Source organism: Mustela nivalis, assembly GCF_964662115.1.
Source record: "Mustela nivalis genome assembly, chromosome: 11".
Taxonomy (NCBI): domain Eukaryota; kingdom Metazoa; phylum Chordata; class Mammalia; order Carnivora; family Mustelidae; genus Mustela; species Mustela nivalis.
Window position 1 is genome coordinate 110,363,422 of NC_139030.1, and position 18,489 is coordinate 110,381,910.

The window sequence follows — 18,489 nt, forward strand, 5'->3', positions numbered from 1 at the left end:
TCTGAAGCCTGAGAAAGAGGAGGTATACAACAGAGACAAGAGATCATTTGATACAGATCATTAAACAGGGGCCATTTGAGTCCACCAGTAGAAATTTTTCACTGAGCCCCATTGTTCTTCACAAGTTTTGTGCCATGTTTTTTTCTATATCCTATTTTCTCCTCCTCTTTAGCTCCCTTTGTAGCTTTCTCTTTCGCTTCCATTCTTCTTTTCTCTGCTATCTGCTCCACATTCCTGGTTTCTATATATGTCTTTAAATGGAGCCCTTTAGCTGTCTTTTTCACTTTCTCTTACTACCTCAAACAGCTTAACCAAGGTTTTTTCCTAAGCAAAGATAGTTCTTTCCCTAAAATATTTGAGACAGAGAGAGACAGAAAGGGAGAAAGATGGAAAGAAAATCTCCTTTACCCTCTTCAACTTGGTGTTCAGATAGAGTTGATGTACATTAAATCATTATATCGACTTTATATAACCATTTATAAACCTATAAATGTGAGATATTATTATAATTATCAAGGGTAGTGACAATCTTAGTGAGAATGAAGTGCCTGGACAAGGCAAGTCATTTAATAGAGCCCTCCTCAGTGCTGGATACAGTAATGAGGCACTCTGTCAGCCCTCTGTCAGTTCCATAAACATTTTTTAATTAATATATAATGTATTATTTGTTCAGGGGTCCAGGTCTGTGATTCATCATTCTTACACAGTTCACAGCACTCACCAAAGCATGTACCCTCCTCAATGTCCATCACCCAGCCATGCTGTCCCCCCCACCTGCCTCTCCTCCAGCAACCCTCAGTTTGTTTCCTGAGATGAAGATTCTCTTATGGTTTGTCTCCCTCCTCAGTCCCATCTTGTTTCACTTTTCCCTCCCTTCCCCATATAGCCCCCTGCCCTGTCTCTTAAGTTCCTCATATCAGAGAGATCATATGATAGTTCTCTTTCTCTGATTGACTTATTTCGCTTAGCATAATACCCTATAGTTCCATCCACATCATTGCAAATGGCAAGATTTCGTTTTTATGGCTTCATAGTATTCCATTATATATATGTCACATATTCTTAGCCATTCATCTGTTGATGTACATCTAGGTTCTTTCCATAGTTTGGCTACTGTGGACATTGCTGCTACAAACATTCAGGTGCATATGCCCTTTCGCATCACTACATTTTTATCTTTAGGATAGACACCCAGTAGTGCGATTGCTGGGTAACAGGGTAGCTCTGTTTTCACCTTTTTGAGGAACTTCCATACTGTTTTCCAGAGTGGCTGCACCAGCTTGCATTCCCACCAACAGTGTAGGAGGGTTTCGCTTTCTCCACATTCTTGTCAACCACTGTCATTTTGACTGGTTAATTTTAGCCATTCTGACTGGTGTGAGGTGGTATGTCACTATGGTTTTGATTTATATTTCCCTGATGCTGAGTGATGTGGAGCAATTTTTCATGTGTCTGTTGGCCATCTGGATGTTTTCTTTGCAGAAATGTCATTCTTCCCATTTATTGATTGGATTATTTGTTTTTAGGTGTTGAGTTTGGTAAGGTCTTTAAAGATTTTGGATACTAGCCCTTTATCTCCCATTCTGCCTGTTATCTTTTGGTTTTGTTGACTGTTTCCTTTGCCATGCAAAAGCTTTTGATGTTGATGAAGTCCCAATAGTTCATTTTTGCCCTTGCTTCCCTTGCTTTTGATGACGTTTCTAGGCAGAAGTTGTTCCCACTAAGGTCAAAGAGGTTGCTGCCTGTGTTCTCCTCAAGGATTTTGATGGTTTCCTGTCTCACACTGGGGTCTATCATTCCTTTTAGGTCTGTTTTTGTGTGTGGTATAAGGAATTGGTCCAATTTCATTTGTCTTCATGTGGCTGTCCAATCTTCCCAACACCATTTGTTGAAGAAGCTGTCTTTTTTCCATTGGACTTTCTTTTCTGCTTTGAGGAAGATTAGTGGACCGTAGAGTTGAGGGTCTATTTCTGGGCTATGTGTCCATTTTGTGCCAGTACCATACTGTCTTGATGATTACAGCTTTGTAATAGAGCTTGACGTCTGGAATTGTAATGTCACCAACTTTGGTTTTCTTTTTCAACATTCTTCTGGCTATTTGGGGTCTTTTCTGGTTCCATATAAATTGTAGGATTATTTGTTCCATTTCCTTGAAAAGAGTTGATGGTATTTTGATACAGATTACATTAAATGCATAAATTGCTCTAGGTAGCATAGACATTTTCACAGTATTTGTTCTTCTAATCCATGAGCATGGAACGTTTTTCCATTTCTTTGTGTCTTCCTCAGTTTCTTTTATGAGTACTTTATAGTTTTCTGAGTGCAGATTCTTTGCCTCTTTGGTTAGGTTTATTCCTAGGTATCTTATGGTTTTGGGTGCAATTGTAAATGGGATCAACTCCTTAGTTTCTCTTTCTTCTGTCTTGTTGTTGGTGTATAGAAATGCAACTGATTTCTGTGCACTGATTTTATATTCTGATGCTTTACTGATTTCCTGTATGAGTTCTTGCAGTTTTGGTGTGGTCTTTTGGGTTTTCTATATAAAGTACCATATCATCTGCAAAGAGTGAGAGTTGACTTCTTTTTTGTCTGTTCAGATGCTCTTTATTTCTTTTTGTTGTCTGATTGCTGAGGCTAGGATTTCTAGTACTATGTTGAATAGCAGTGGTGATCGTGGACATCCCTGCCATGTTCCTGACCTTAGGGGGAAAGCTCTCAGTTTTTCCTCATTGAGAATGATATTCGCTGTGGGTTTTTCATAGATGGTTTTAATGATATTGAGGTATGTACCCTCTATCCCTATACTTTGAAGGGTTTTGATCAAGAAAGGATACTGTACTTTGTCAAATGTTTTTTAGTGACTATTGAGAGTATCATATGGTTCTTGTTCTTTCTTTTATTAATTATTGTATCACATTGATTGATTTGCAGATGTTGAACTAACCTTGCATCCCAGGAATAAATCCCTCTTGGTCATGATGAATAATCTTCTTAATGTATTGTTGGATCCTATTGGCTAGTATTTTGGTGAAAGTTTTTGCATCCATGTTCATCAGGAATATTGGTTTGTAATTTTTTTTTTTTTTTTGATGGGGTCTTTGGTTTTGGGATCAAAGTAATGCTGGCCTCATAAAATGAGTTTGGAAGTTTTCCTTCCATTTCCATTTTTTGGAACAGTTTTGAAAAACAGGTATTAATTCTTCTTCAAATTTTTGGTAGAATTCCCCTGGGAAGCCATCTGGCCCTGGGTTCTTGTTTGTTGGGAGATTTTTAATGACTGCTTCAATCTCCATACCAGTTTCGGGTCTGTTCAGGTTTTCTATTTCTTCTTGGCTCAGTTTTGGTAGTTTATATGTCTCTAGAAATGCATCAATTTCTTCCAGATTGTCAAATTTGCTGGCATATAATTGCTCATAATATGTTCTTAAAATTGTTTGTATTTCTTTGGTGTTGGTTGTGATCTCTTCTCTTGCATTCATGAATATATTTATTTGGGTCCTTTGTCTTTTCTTTTTGATAATCTTGCCAGGGGTTTGTCAATCTTATTAATTCTTTCAAAGAACCAGCTCCTAGTTTCGTCGATCTGTTCTACTGTTCTTTGGTTTCTATTTCATTGATTTCTGCTCTGATCTTTATTCTCTTCTCCTTCCAGGTTTAGGCTTTCATTGCTGTTCTTTCTCCAGCTCCTTTAGGTGTAGGGTTAGGTTGTGTATTGACCTTTCTTGTTTCTTGAGAAAGCTTGTATTGCTATATACTTTCCTCTCAGGACCGCCTTTGCTGTGTCCCAAAGATTTTGAACAGTTGTGTCTTAATTTTCACTTGTTACATGAATTTTTTAAAGTCTTTAGTTTCTGGTTGATCCATTCATTCTTCAGTAAGATGCTCTTTAGTCTCCATGTATTTGAGTTCTTTCCAACTTTCCTCTTGTGGTCGAGGTCTAGTTTCAAAGCATTGTGGTCTGAAAATATGCATGGAATGATCCCAATCTTTTGGTACTGGCTGAGACCTGATTTGTGGCCCAGGATGTGATTTATTCTGAAGAATGTTCCATGAGCACTAGAGAAGAATGTGTATTCTGTTGCTTTGGGATGGAATGTTCTAAATTGATCTGTGATGTCCATCTGGTCCAGTGTGTCATTTAAAGCCTTTATTTCCTTGTTGATCTTGTGCTTGGATGATCTGTCCATTTTAGTGAGGGGATATGTTAAAGTCCCCTACTACTATTGTATTATTGTCTATGTGTTTCTTTGATTTTGTTATTGATTTATAGTTGGCTGCTCCCATGTTAGGGGCATAGATATTTAAAATTGTTATATCTTCTTGTTAGACAGGTCTTTTAAGTATGATATAGTGTCCTTCCTCATCTCTTATTATAGTTTTTGGCTTAAAATCTAATTTATCTGATATAAGGATTGCCACCCCAGGTTTCTTTTGATGTCCATTAGCATGGTAAATATTTTTCCACCCCCTCACTTTAAATCTGGAGGTTTCTTTGGGTCTAAAATGAATTTCTTGCAGACAGCATATTGATGGGTCTTGTTTTTTAATCCATTCTGATACCTATGTTTTTTGATTGGGGCATTTAGCCCATTTACATTCAGTGTAACTACTGAAAGATATGAATTTAGTGCCATTGTATTACCTGTAAGGTGACTGTTACTGTATATTGACTCTATTCCTTTCTTATCTATGTTGCCTTTAAGTTTTCTTTTCACTTAAAGGGCCCCTTTCAATATTTCCCGTAGGGCTTCTTTGGTGTTTGCATATTCTTTTAGTTTTTGTTTGTCCTGGAAGCTTTTTATCTCTTCTATTTTCAGTGACAGCCCAGCTGGATATAGTATTCGTGGCTGCATGTTTTTCTCTTTTAGTACTCTGAATATATCTTGCCAGTCCTTTCTAACCTACCAGGTCCCTGTGTATAGGTCTGCTGACAATATAATATTTCTACCATTGTATGTTACAGTGCTCTTGTCCTGAGCTGCTTTCAAGATTTTTTTTTTGTCACTGAGACTTGTAAGTTTTACTATTAAATGACAGGGTGTTTATCTATTTTTATTGATTTTGAGGGGGATTCTCTGTGCCTCCTGGATTTTGATACTTGTTCCCTTCCCCAAAATAGGAAAGTTCTCTACTATAATTTGTTCCAATATGCCTTCTGACCCCCTCTCTCTTTTTTATTCTGGGATCCCAATTCTGACCTCTAGTTCTGACATCTTACTAATGTCCATATTGCTTAGGTTTTGTTCTTTTTCTTTTGAGGTGAGTTTTTTAGCCATGTCATTTTATCCAGAGAAGAAGTGATGAATGAGAGGAGAAAATACTGACAGGGTAGCAACAACCCCAGAAAAATATACAGTAACCAAATCAGAAGAACCCAAAATTGGGGGAGAAGAAAGGGAAAAAGTATAGATAGATAGATGATTAGACTGGTGAATAGAACAGAGACACACAGTTGTTTGGGGTGTATTTTGTACCATTAGAAGAAACTGCCTCCCAAAATTTAAAAAAAAGAAAAACTTATATATATTAAAAAATAAGGGTAACCATGATGGGAGTATGGAATATGACTGTAAAGATAAAAATGTAAAAAGATTTTCTAAAAAAAATTGATAAGAAGTTGGTTGAAAAAAGAAAAAGGGAAAAAAGGAGAGACTTTGATCAGGTTGGAGACTAGAACAAAGCCATATGCTAGATTTAGGGCATATTTTGATCTGTTAGAAGAAACTCTATCCCAAAATTTTAAACAAAGAAAACTTATATGTATACCAAAAAATAAGTTTAAATGCAATGAAGGGATAGAATATGACCATAACAATGAAAATTTTAAAAAGATTTTTAAAAAGGCATTGATAAGATAAAATAGTTTAAAAAAAGGTTAAAATAGGAAATAGGAAAAATTTTTAAAAATAGAATAAGAAAAATAAAATTTAAAAAAATTTAACTTTGAAAGACTAAAGAATCATGGGGAAATAAATCCATGAATTCTATGTGCTATATTCCCCTAGCTCTGAAGTTTTGCAGTTCTTATTGATTGGTGAACTTGGTCCTGGATGGCTGTTCTTGCTGATTTTCTGGGGGAAGGGCCTGTTGCAGTGATTCTTAAATGTCTTTGCCGGAGATGGAATTGCACTGCCCTTGCCAGGGGCCAAGCTAAGTAATCTGCTCGGTTTGGGTATTGGGAACTTTTGTTCTCTGAACGCTTTCATACAGCTTTGGAGGACAGGAATGAAGATGGCGGCCTCCCAGTCTCCAGCCCTAGAGAAGCTGAGAGCTCGGGGCCTCACTCCTCAGTGCAGCCTCAGAGAAAAGCAGTCAATCCCTCCCCTCTCCCTGGTCTTTGGTCATGCTCCGAGCTCACCCAGCCTGTGGCCAAGTGTTTCTATATCTGGTGCATGGCCCTGTTTTGAGTCTTCTAACCCAGCAGATTCCTGCAGTACGCTACTGTGCCACTCACACCCCCCCCCCCCCGCCAGGGGAAGAAGATGAGTCTCCCCAGATCTGCCACTTGTGGGATCCCTGTTTGAAGAGCAGTGGCCCGACTATGCGGGGGATCACAGTTTCTGGCAACCCTGAGTTGAGAGCCCACTCCTCGACTCTGTCTTTAGAGTCAGCTTCCCACTGTGCTACCTGGGAGCTCAGCCACACTCAGAAACCTCCAGTCCTGCTGTGACCCCAAGGGACCTGAGACCACACTGTCCCTGTGAAGGCTCCACCCCTCACTTAGCCTCCAGAGGGATGTCCCACAGTGGAGCAGACTTCTATATGTTTCGATTTTGTGCTCCACTGCTCCACTGCTTGCCGGGACCCAACCCCTCCCCCTACCATCTCTCTTCCCATCTATACCCTTGGATTCACCTCTCCACACGTCTGACCTTCCAGAAAGTGGTTGCTTATCTCTTCCTAGAATGGCTGCTCTTCTTCTCTTAGATCTCCTGTTGTGTTTGTGGGTGTTCGAAATGGTTTGAGAACTATCTAGCTGAACTCCTGGGACCCCACAATGTTTAGGTCTCCTACTCCTAGGCCATCTTGCTCCTCCACCTCTCCAAATATTTCTTGAATGGCTATTGTACTGAAATACAAAGAAAAATAACATTCAGTTCTGACCCACTAAATATTCAATTCTGAAAGAGACCAACATATGAAAAATACATAAATGGAATAGGGTGGTTAACTGACCAGAGACATGGAATTTTTTCTTGGAAGAGTCTACAATTCAATATCCTAGCCTGCTGTGGAACCTCATTTCCTAATTTGTGGCTCAGCGGAAACAGCCATCTTATACACAGTATAAGCAAGATGCTATAAACCACAGAATTTGCTAAATGGTCTGGAACTCTGTTGGCCATGTGGCCACCATCACAACATGTGCCAGACTTCTAAATTCATGGCTAACTGTCCATACGTCTCAAGGGAAAGCTGAAAAATTGGAGTATATCATCATCTTGAATTAATAGACTATACAGTGAGTCTCTCTATTTTGGAATTCATGTTTAGATCATTAAACTTATTTATTCCATAGCTCTCTTGAGACATTTATTGCTTTTCTTATATAAGAGATAAGATTTTTAGTAAAGTCAAAAGGTTCCAAGTGTTTCTGGAGCCAGATGGTCCTGAATTTGACTCTGAACCTGCTCCTGACCATCTGGTTGCCCCTGTAGCCTCATTAAGCCCAATCTCCTTTCTGTCAGTTAGAAATAAGAGTGATACTGAATGCTATGGAGCATGGTGAAGAGTAAGTAAAACACTGCACTTAAATCCCAGCACTTTGTCTGGCATGGAGCTAGAGGGGGAAAAGTGCTATGGTTATTAGGAAGAATGTTGTTTTATAAGTTGCAGTTATCCTGGGGCGGCAGTAGAGGGAGCACAGTCATTGGAAACTGGACCTGAGGATACTAACAAAATAGATATTTAAAGCCATTTGTAGAAGACGTTGACCCTGTTCTGCTGGGCTGGAGGGACCCGCACTCAGATGAGCTAAGACCCACACCAGACTGTCTTGTCCCAAGTATCCTTTCTAGTATAGAATCTAGCATACACTACTGTAAAATTCAGTGCGCCTTTCTGTATGGCCAGGTTCCCTCCATCCAGCACCAAACTCTAACTCCCCCTAGTTTCCGTAGGACACATTAGAGAGGAAGCCCGCATGGGATAGGTAAGGTGCTTCCATCAAAACGAAAATGAACAAAAGTTTACACTCTTTGTACAAGAGTTGGGAGAAAGTGGAGCTGGCTTACAGCGGGCATCAGGGAAACTGATAGCCCCTTGTCTTCTCTCGCTGACTCCCACACAGCAGCTGGGCTTAGACACGGTGAAAAAGCAGTCAAGATCTGCCTGAATCCTCACTGCCTCACAGACGTGAACCTGCCTGTCTCACTTGACTCTCTTCGTCCACTTGAAGCCCCATCTGTGTTCACTGAGGAGAGAAGGTCAAAGTTCCTCACAACTGGTTATTATTCTTCTATTAATAGCAGCTATTACTGAATATTTTCCTTGATCTCATTCCTTACTTTAGCTCTTGGAATCTTCCCAGCAGTTTCATGTGGGATGTAATATCCCATTTTGACAGAATTAGGGACTCTGAGAGGTTCGGTAGCTGATCCGACTTTGTACAGCTAGAAAGTGGCATGATCAGACTTAGAATCTATATTTCTGCCAGTCTATGATCTGATATTTCTGTTAAGATGAAGGAAAAAAATTAGAAATAAGGATTTAACAGGGCAAATAGGGCATCAATTATAGGAAGAGAAGACTCTGTTGTAGACTTTTGAGTTTGGCAAACTGGGGATTTTGCCTCAGCTTGCTTTCTCTTGTTTTCTCTCTCTACCTTCCCTTCTCCTGCTTCCTCCTTCTTCTCTATCTGCCAACGCTTCTTCTTTGGTTTTGACTCTAAGGTTGACTTCTGAGGGACTCAGGAAGCCAAGGTCAATGTAGGGTCAAGAAATTGGGGACCTGGCTATTTAGACTTGATTCTAAAACAGAAAAGTAAAGTGGACATCGAGATACTTGTTCTTAGAAGCCTGACTTAGTTCAAGAATCAGGAAGGTGGGCAGAGGTTTAAGGGAGATGTTTCAACCAAGAAAAAAGTGTTCATTTGGGCACAAAATCCTTCATGATATACCACTGCATAAACTGATTATGGTGGATAGGATATGGCAGACAAAACAGAGGTTACAAAAATGTCTGCAGATTTTCGGGGGTAGCCTCCAAGACTTTTTTTTTTTAAGGAAAGGCCCTCTGTCTGTGAAAATAAAACTATTTTTATAATAATGTCTTGCCTTTTCACTCTGTTGACATTTGCACTGATGGTACCAAAGCCATGATGGGTAATGTTGGTGCCTCAGTGTGAACCAAGGCAGTGAGGCCAGATTATTCTAGAAGTCATTGTACTCTTCACCACCCACACGTTAAACTGTTTAAATGCCAGTTTAACTTAATAATGTTCTCAATGAAGCAGGGAAATTAATTTTATTAAAATTTAAATTAATGTCCCTGTAATATTCTGTCATGAGAACAAGAAGTAGATGAGAAGAAAATGAGAAAACTGAGGAATGATGACTGCTTCAAAGAAAACCCGTGTGTGACTGAGTGTCACAGAACATCTTCTTACTAAGAAGAATGACTTGACAAATGGTGGTTATCCAAGTCTGGATATCTGGAAGACAAAATGAACAGGGAATGACTGTAATTTCAGGGAAAACACTTGGCAAAGTCCAATAATAATATTGACGTTTTCCAGCAAAAATCAGAATTTGCAAAACTTGCATCCTCCTTCTGAGCTTAACAATTTCCCAATACTTAAAAATACTTTTCTAATGAGATCCATGGTGATATTAGCTGATAGGATTTTCTGGTTTGTATGGTGAAGGGTGTCAGCGTTTAGAAGATCTGCGTAATCTAGTGGATTCATGTTTTCCAAATGACCAATGCGTGATAATATAAAATCATGTGTGGGTAAAATTTCCATTTAAAATACAAGATATGCCCACAGATTTTAATGTAACACTGTAAAGTTTGCCGATGGAGTTTCACATTCCACGGTGCACCAATCCTTAAAAAACTACCACTTGTTGAATTTTGCTGTTGTGCTGAAGGATATCCACATTACCTGCAGAGGCTATTAAAATGCTCCTCCTTTTCCAATTCTGTATCTGTGTGAGTCCAGATTTTCTTCAAATACTTCAAATATTTCTTCAAAAACCAAACAATTGCAAAAGATAAATGCAGAAGCAGATATAAGAATCCAGCTGTCTTTTCTCAACGTATCCATTAGAGATTTTTAAAAATGTAAATCTATGCCACCTATTCTGGCTTTTTAAATTTTACAAAATTTTTAACAAAAAAATTGTTTAAGATTTATTTACTTAAGTTATCTTTACACCCAACAGGGGGCTCAAACTCACAACTCTGAGATCAAAAGTCACGTGCTCCACCAACAGAGCCGGCCAGGTGCCCCTTCACTAATTTTTTATGTTAGAAATACATTTTTTTTCACTTAAAAAGGTTTATTTAAACACATATGGGTTTATGATTATAATTTTTAATGAATAAATATTTCCATTCTTCTCTTCAGATTTAGTTTTAATACAGTAAATATGAATTTAATATAGAATAATAATACACAAAAATTCTTCAAAGGTGTCAACAATTTTTAAGAGGATAAAGGTGTCATGAGATCAGTTTGAACACTGCTGAGGGAGTTCCGAGGTGAGGGCCTTAAAAGGCAGAAGTGGGGCGCCTGGGTGGCTCAGTGGATTAAGCCGCTGCCTTCGGCTCAGGTCATGATCCCAGGGTCCTGGGATCGAGCCCCGCATCGGGCCCTCTGCTCAGCAGGGAGCCTGCTTCCTCCTCTGTCTCTGCCTACTTGTGATCTCTCTCTCTGTCAAATAAAATAAATAAAATCTTAAAAAAAAAAAAAAAAGGCAGAAGTGAAGGAAGTCTCTACTTTGTACAACCGGCTCTCAACAGTTGAGTACAATGATGATAAAGACAGGCAAAACCAGTATGACTAACACTAGAAGGCAGGAAGTGAAGTGCTAAATGAGTGGTCTAGATGTGCGCTAGTAGGGTAGCCACCCGCCACATGAGGCTGCTGGGCATCTGAAATGCGGCTGGTCCAAATAGAGATTTCCTGAAAGTGTCAATGACACACCAGACTTCAGAGATTACGTATGAAATAAGGAAAGCAAAGCATCCCATTAAGAATTTTATATTGATTATATGCTGAAATATTAATATTCTATATTATTGGGTTATTGATAGTATTGAAATTAATTTTACCCTTTCTCTTTACCTTTTTTGATGCAGCTGCTGGAAAATTTAAACCTGGGGCTTGCATTTTATTTTTCTTAGCTCTAGTTTGGATGGGAAGTGTGATGAGAATTCAGAGCAGGCAAATTTGCTGTAGGTTGGGGTCATCAGTGAAATCTTCACCAAGGATTAGGAATTCAAAAATATAAACACAAATTGGAAAACAGAGTCTTAACTATCGAGAACAAACAGAGTAGCCAGAAGGAAGGTGGGGGTGGGGTGTGAAACAGAGGAAGGGGATTCAGAGTGCAGTTATCTCACTGAGCACCGAGTGATACACACACTTGTTGCCTTGTTGAATCACTCACTGTATTCTGTACCTGAAACCAGGGTAATGCTGTATGTTAACTACATTGGAATTGAAATTAAGTTCAATTTAGAAAAAAAGAGGGATAGGATTTCAGTAAATAGACGGGGGGGGGCACTGCAGTTGAAGGGGGCATCAATACTAAAATAGGAGACGTTCCTCCAGGGAGCAGGACAAGTGGGTCTGCCTGGGATGCGGCTCTTGGGTAGGGAGTGGGGTGGCCGGAGGGGGCTGTGAGGAGAGATTTCAGGATAGGTTGGAGCCAGATCGTACACAAGTTTGAGTGCCGAGAATTTGGACTTTTTCAGGACAGACTGCTTCCCCAGAGAAATCCAGACTCAGTTTCCTTTAGGTAGGGACGGAGCAGCAGAAGCGCCTGGAAACTGCCCAGAAAGCAGGCAGCTGAGACCAGGCCTGCCTGACCCGGAGGAGAGAGATGCGGAGTGCGACTCTGGAGCGGACAGACGTCCTGTGCACCCGAGGGACGGGGCGGCGACGTGAGCCCGGGATCGTGGTACTGATGTTGGGAGCGGGCGAGCCCCGGGGCAGCGCGGGGCAGGGCGGCCGCGCCGGGAGCGGGGAAGCCTTCGCCGGGGCTGGGCTGTGGACTCCCGCACGAGCAGGTCGGGTCGTTGTCTCTGCCCCGCTCAGTCTATCGTCCTTTGTTTTTATCTCTATTTTCCCGAACATTCCGTAGAAGTCGTGTGTCCGGGCTAGGGTCGAGCTCGGAGGAGATACACCAGCGAGACCAGCGGGGAGGGCGCGCGAACCGCCGCCTCCGGCCCGCGCTGAGGCCACGACGCGCGGCGGACTCCGGCCTCCTCGCCGGGCCTCCGCGTCCTCAGGCCTGACAGAGGCGCTCGGACGGCGGAGACGACGGCTCCCTCGGCCCCGGGGTTCCCGAACTGGCCCGCGTCACAGCGGAAGCGCGGCCCGCGGCCGCCAGGTGCGTGGGACGGAGCGCGGGGCGCGCGGGGTGCGCGGGGGTCGGCGTGGCGCGCGCAGCGGCCCGACCCTCCCGCGACCGGTCCTGCGCCCCGCGAGCCGCCCCTGCAGGACCGCGAGCCCCGGGAGGTCGGAAGTTTGGGACTTGGGTCCCGGCGCCGCGTCCCTCCAGCGGGACAGGCCTGGGAGCAGGAGGCGGGAAGCTCCGGGCACGGGAGTCCCAGGGGTGGTCTCAGCGGCTGCGGGAGGGAGGGCCGGAGTCCCCCGTCGCCCACCGCCCGCGCGTCCGGCTCGGGGAGTGGGCGGGACCCGACCCCGCGAAGTCCCGGCCGGGGGCGCTGACGCACAGGAAAGCCTCCCGTGGGCGGGGACATGCAAATGCCACCACGGCCATGGCGTCAGCGGCTCCGTCCCGGGGACGGTGAGGGCCACTCCGACTCGGGGCCGGACGCCGACGGGACGGCGCGGAGCCAGGTAAGGGGCGGCCCCCGCCTGCCGTCGCTTCCCGGGCCGCGGGCCGGACGCGCTGTGCGGGCCGCGGGGCTGCGCCGGGACGGTCGCTGCGCCCTGGGTCTCCGCGCGCGGCGGGTCGTCCGCGGCCCCGAGGGCACGAGGTCACGGACGCCCGGCGCAGGCGGCGCAGGTGCCGCAGGGGGCGCAGGTGTCGCGGACACTCGCGCTCAGAGCCCGCATCCGCGGCGGGAGGGACGCCCGTGGCGGTGCGGACGCGTGTCCCCGGGAAGGGACCCCGCGTCTCAGGCGGCTCCTGGGAGCCGCGGGCCGGGCAGCGGACGGGGCGCCTGGGTCCGGAGAACCCCGGAGCTGGGGTGGCCGGTGGCTGCGGCTCGGATGAGGAGGAGGGACGCTGAGGGCAGGTCCGCTCCCGCGCACGTCAGAGCCGCGTGGCGCTGTCCGCTCCCCGACGGCAGGACGAAATGCCGCTTTACCTAGGCCGGACGTTCAGCGACGACAGACAGGCACCCGGTGTCCGGAGACACGCGCTGTCGCCGTCCGGGGGTGGGAGAAGTGGCCCCGGAGGGCGGGCCCCGCAGAGCGCGAGGAAGGGAGAGGAAGGACTAAGGCCTTTCTAGAGGCTTCAACAGAGAGGAGGGTGCCCTGGGGTGCCCTGGGCCGCACCCCTTACCCTTCCGGTCTTCAGCCTCAAGTTCCGCTCTCTGGGAGGTGGACCCAGGTCCTGGGAGTAATGAACCGAACTCGGGGACAGGTTCCGTCCAGTTACTTCTCAGTGGGAAAATAGATTTTCAACCGAATCACAGCAAGGATTTAAGAAAAATAGCAATAATGACTGTAATGGTGTTTTCAGCTCATGTGCTCTCACCGTTGTGGAGAGCAAGTGGACAGGAGACAGCAGGACAATGTCACGGTAGCATGGGGGCAAATGGTCCAATTCTGTGTGATCTGCAGGTACAGGCAGATACCCGTGTAGACAGGTGGATACAGATATCCAGCATCTGCAAAGACAGCTGTGTCTGGTTTCGGGAGACCTCAGATCGGTCTTTAGGAGCGATGCATCTTGGGTACGAGTCCTTTTGTTTACTGGTCCCTCGGATTTTTTCTCATTTTTTAAAGTTGGAGTAAAACTAACTCTCCGCCTGCCCTACGCACAGCCACATCAGAATTGCCACTCATTTAACAAGCACTTGCTGAGAAAAACACAATATGCCAAGAATGCGGCGTGTACAGGTCTTCAAGATATATAGCGAAATGAAAATAAAATTTTCTTTTCCCGGTTTCTTTCTTTTAGCAAAACGTTCCTCTATAGATTTAGAGCAGGGAGACTGTGCCCCAGAGTGGTTCCCTTTGAAACCTGAGGATGTGAACTACACAAAATCGGTTATCATGCCCTTCTGTAGGCAAAGGGAAATCTTAACTTACCTACAAGACAGGCCGAGGTATTATGGTGATTCATCATGTAAAAGTTTTGTCCTTTTATCTAAAATTGCTGATAAAATTATCAGAACTTCGACTTTGGAAAAAGTAAAATACTCTAACTTCAAGATGTTGTATTCATCTCCCCGAGTTCGGAAATGTCTAAAGCTTCTAACTGGCGAGAGAAGGATAAGGTGGGGAAACACATAATTTTGTTTTTTTGTGGCTGCCTCTGCCAAACACGTACCTATTGTGGTTTCCTCCTCAGTTAACCTGAGGGTTTAACTGCTGTCAGTCACACACCAGACACTAATTAAAAGTCGACCTTAAAAGTTCTGCCCAGTCATAGTGGACCATCCCATAGAGAAACATAGATATGTATGGTTTCAGAGAGATTTCAAGCTGAAAGAATTAGAGCCCACAGAAATGCATGCACGAAACTCTTCATAAAGCTAAGACCAAATTTGACTGGAGGTCTAGGAATAGAAGTATGACTCGGGAAGCCAGGCAACTCTGAAACAGAGAAAAACGTTGGGCAGTTGGACAGGTAAGGTGCTCCTCACACAGAAAGTCTACTGCAGGTCTGAGAAGGCACAGTTTGCCTTCAGGCTGCTCAAAGTCAAGAGTGCAGAGGGAACAAGGGGTAAGAAAGGAGTTTGTTGAGAACACAGATTTGTGCGACAGATCGGAGGTGTTGGGGGATGAACGCATTCTGCAGTCAAATGCTCTACCCCTGAGCTATACCCCGGGATGAACGCTTTCTGGAGAAAGTTCTGGAGTTCCTGTTAGAGCAAAGCAGGACATGCTTTGGGGATACAGAACTTTTTCCCCCTTGATTAATTATGACTTACAAAAAAGCTGAGGATGCTTTCTCTTTGGATTGAAAACATCTTCTCTTTACTGTTTTCTTATATAAGGTGACTATAAAATAAATTTTTTTTTAGTTATTTAACTAATAGACAACACTGTCTTTGTTTGAAACCTAAGGGAGGGGCGCCTGGGTGGCCTAGTCAGTCAAGAGTCTGCCTCAGGCTCAGAACATGATCCCAGGTTCCTGGGATCGAACCCCACATCTGGCTCCTTGCTCAGTGGGGAGTCTGGTTCTCCCTCTCCCTCTGCCTCTCCCCTGCTTGTGCTCACTCTTGCTCTCTCTCTCTCTCTCCCTCCCTCACTATCTATCAAACAAATAAAATCTTTCAAAAAAAATATATGGGAGAAAAACATGTACCACCGTTATTAACATTATTTTTAAACTCTAATTCTATGTCTTCATTTATAGCATGTCTCAGTGGAATCAAGTCCAACAATTAGAAATCAAATTTTTGGAGCAAGTAGATCAATTCTATGATGACAACTTTCCTATGGAAATTCGACATCTGTTGGCTCAATGGATTGAAAATCAAGACTGGTAGGATCAAGCATTATTGTATTTTCCCTAGAGGTTGATGTACAAGTGCTTTATGCTCTCTCTTTGTGAATTCATTCTTTCATTTGCCTTTGACTCCGGAGATGCATTCTTTCAGATAATTTTCTTCAAGCATTTGGAAAACTTCCTCAAAGGAAGAGAATCATTGTTCTTTCTGGTTTCATCTGTTGTAGATGAAAACTAAATGCTTCTAGGGCCTTGGTTTTTTGGTAAACCCAATCCCAGTAATTTCTAAATATTAAAAAGCCATGAGGCACCTGTGTGGCTCAGTGGGTTAAGCCTCTGCCTTCGGCTCAGGTCATGATCTCAGGGTCCTGAGATCGAGCCCCACATCAGGCTCTCTGCTCAGCGGGGAGCCTGCTTCCCCCTCTTTCTCTGCCTGCCTCTCTGCCTATTTGTGATCTCTGTCAAATAAATAAATACAATCTTATAAAAAAAAAAGCCACAAAATGAACCTATGGTTTATCTCAATTTTCAATTTACAGTCTCAGTGTAAATATTTTTTCTTACTATGTTTTAAAATCATTCTTTAAAGCTCTGTTTATCTTGTACAATTAATTTGTTTTGAGTGGTCCTATGTCTTACTGTGATAAAATGTCCATAACATAACATTTACCATTTTAACCATTTGTCATAAACTGTGTACAGTTTGGGGGCATCATGCACATTTCCCCTGCCGCACAACCATCACCACCGTCTGTCTCCAGAACTGTTTCACCTCCGCAAACTGAAATTCTGCTCTCATTAGCCAAGAGCTCTTCACTCCCTCTACCCCAGGCCTGGCAACCCCCTTCTCTTTTCTGTCTCTCTGCCTGTGACTACTCCAGGCACTTCACGTCCATGTAAGCACACAGTATGTGTGCTTCTGTGGCTGAAGTATTTCACTTACCATGTTTTTTCAAGATTCATTCATGTAGCTTGAATCAGAATTTCCTTCTCTTTTTAAGGCCAAATGATATTCTATTATAGATGTGCCACATTTTGTTTATTCATCTGCCTATTAACATTGGACTATTCCTACCTTGTGGCTATTGTGAATAAAGCTAATATGAACGCTGATGTACAAATATCCGTTCAAGGTCTTGCCTTTAATTCTTTCGAGGATCTACCCAGAAGGGGAATTGCTGTGTATAATTTTCTGCTTATATTTTGAAAAATCTCCATCCTGTTTTCTACAGTGGCTGTGGAAGGGGTCCCAGTCTCTCCACACCCTCACCAACACTTGTCGTGTAGGGTTTTCAGTAAAAGCCATTTGAAGGAGTAGGAAGTGGTAGCTCACATTTTGACTCGCACTTCCCCAATGATTAGTGCTGTTGAGTCTACTTTGATGTGTACAACTTAATTTGTAAAAGCCTTTAAATGCTTGTCACTGTGGAATAGATCGATCTCTTTTAAAATTTATATGGTAAAATAGTAGATATTTTACCAAGTTGTTTCCTGCTGTGCAATAACACTTTTGTTTTTTAGGGAGGCGGCTTCCAACAATGAAACCATGGCAACAATTCTTCTTCAAAACTTGCTAATACAACTGGACGAACAGTTAGGTCGCGTTTCCAAAGAGAAAAATCTGCTCTTAATACACAATCTGAAAAGAATTAGGAAAGTTCTTCAGGTGAGAATCCATTCTATTTTTTCAAAAATGTTTTGATTTATGTGTCTTAAACTCAGCTAAAAAATCAAATATGTACCCTTATATTATTTTCAGTTCAGATTTAAGAGGGAAAATGTGAATTCTCTTATCGTTTTATGCTCTATTTTGTCTGATTAAGTCATGTTTGTTTTTCACAAAATTTTGAACTGAAATACACTGTACATGGGAGGAATGAGAGGACATGTGTGATTTTCTTGTGACCGTTGACTAGTTGTGTTCAAATCTGACAATGCTGGAACAAGGATTTCAAAGGTTGTATGTTCACGGCTCGTCCTCTCTTGCCTTTCTCTCTCGAGTAACAACTTAGTTGGTATTGCCCTATCTTGGACGGAGGCCCCACTGTTGTATGTATCTTTCCGGATTTGGCTCACATCTTACCTCCTCCAAAAGATTCCTTGGTACTCTCTGGCCCCTAGCTCTAGGTCTCCAGCCTCTAACTCCCCAAAAGTTTGCCCAGGCACAGCTCTTCTGCCTGCGGTCTGTGTTCTCGCAACATCTGCAACACATCTGTACTGTGGCACTTAGTATAGCCTTTATGGGTGAAATTTCTATGTGTTTGTCTTCTCCCCCAAACTGGGGACTTTAATATTCAGCTTTGAATTCCCAGCGCCCGCCACAAGACTGGATACGTAGCAGAGTGTAATATTCATTGATTACAGGGATGAATGAATGAATGGGAGTGAAACGAGGATCTAGAGAATTAAGGGCAGGCTAATACTGAGTTAAACTCAGAGGCGCTAGCATACATACTGAAGTCTGAACGTGAATTGCTGTGTTATTTCCCGAGTGTCTGTCCAATGTATTAGACAGCATGGAAAGCGCATGTGCCATCTCTCAGTGAGGCATTCTTAAAACCCCAAAGTTATAATGAACACATTTTTAGAAAATTTTACCTAGACTATCATAGAAGTGTGCTGGGAGTTACTAGCATTTGTGGAAGGGAAATATATGTTGTTTTTCCTG

At 43.1% G+C, this 18,489-nt stretch overlaps 1 protein-coding gene across 5 annotated transcripts in view; it reads left to right on the top strand.

Annotated features, from left to right (window-relative positions):
* The first annotated feature begins 12,316 nt into the window (after positions 1–12,316).
* Positions 12,317–18,489, top strand: part of STAT4 (signal transducer and activator of transcription 4) — a 99,806-nt gene continuing 93,633 nt past the window's right edge. For 2 of the 5 annotated variants that reach the window (XM_082690488.1, XM_082690489.1), the window contains exons 1-4: positions 12,829–13,033; positions 13,985–14,097; positions 15,729–15,857; positions 17,343–17,487. In XM_082690488.1, the coding sequence (XP_082546614.1) occupies positions 12,932–13,033; positions 13,985–14,097; positions 15,729–15,857; positions 17,343–17,487 (489 nt within the window). In that variant the 5' untranslated portion in view covers positions 12,829–12,931. The other 3 variants (XM_082690492.1, XM_082690491.1, XM_082690490.1) reach the window with 3 other exon arrangements.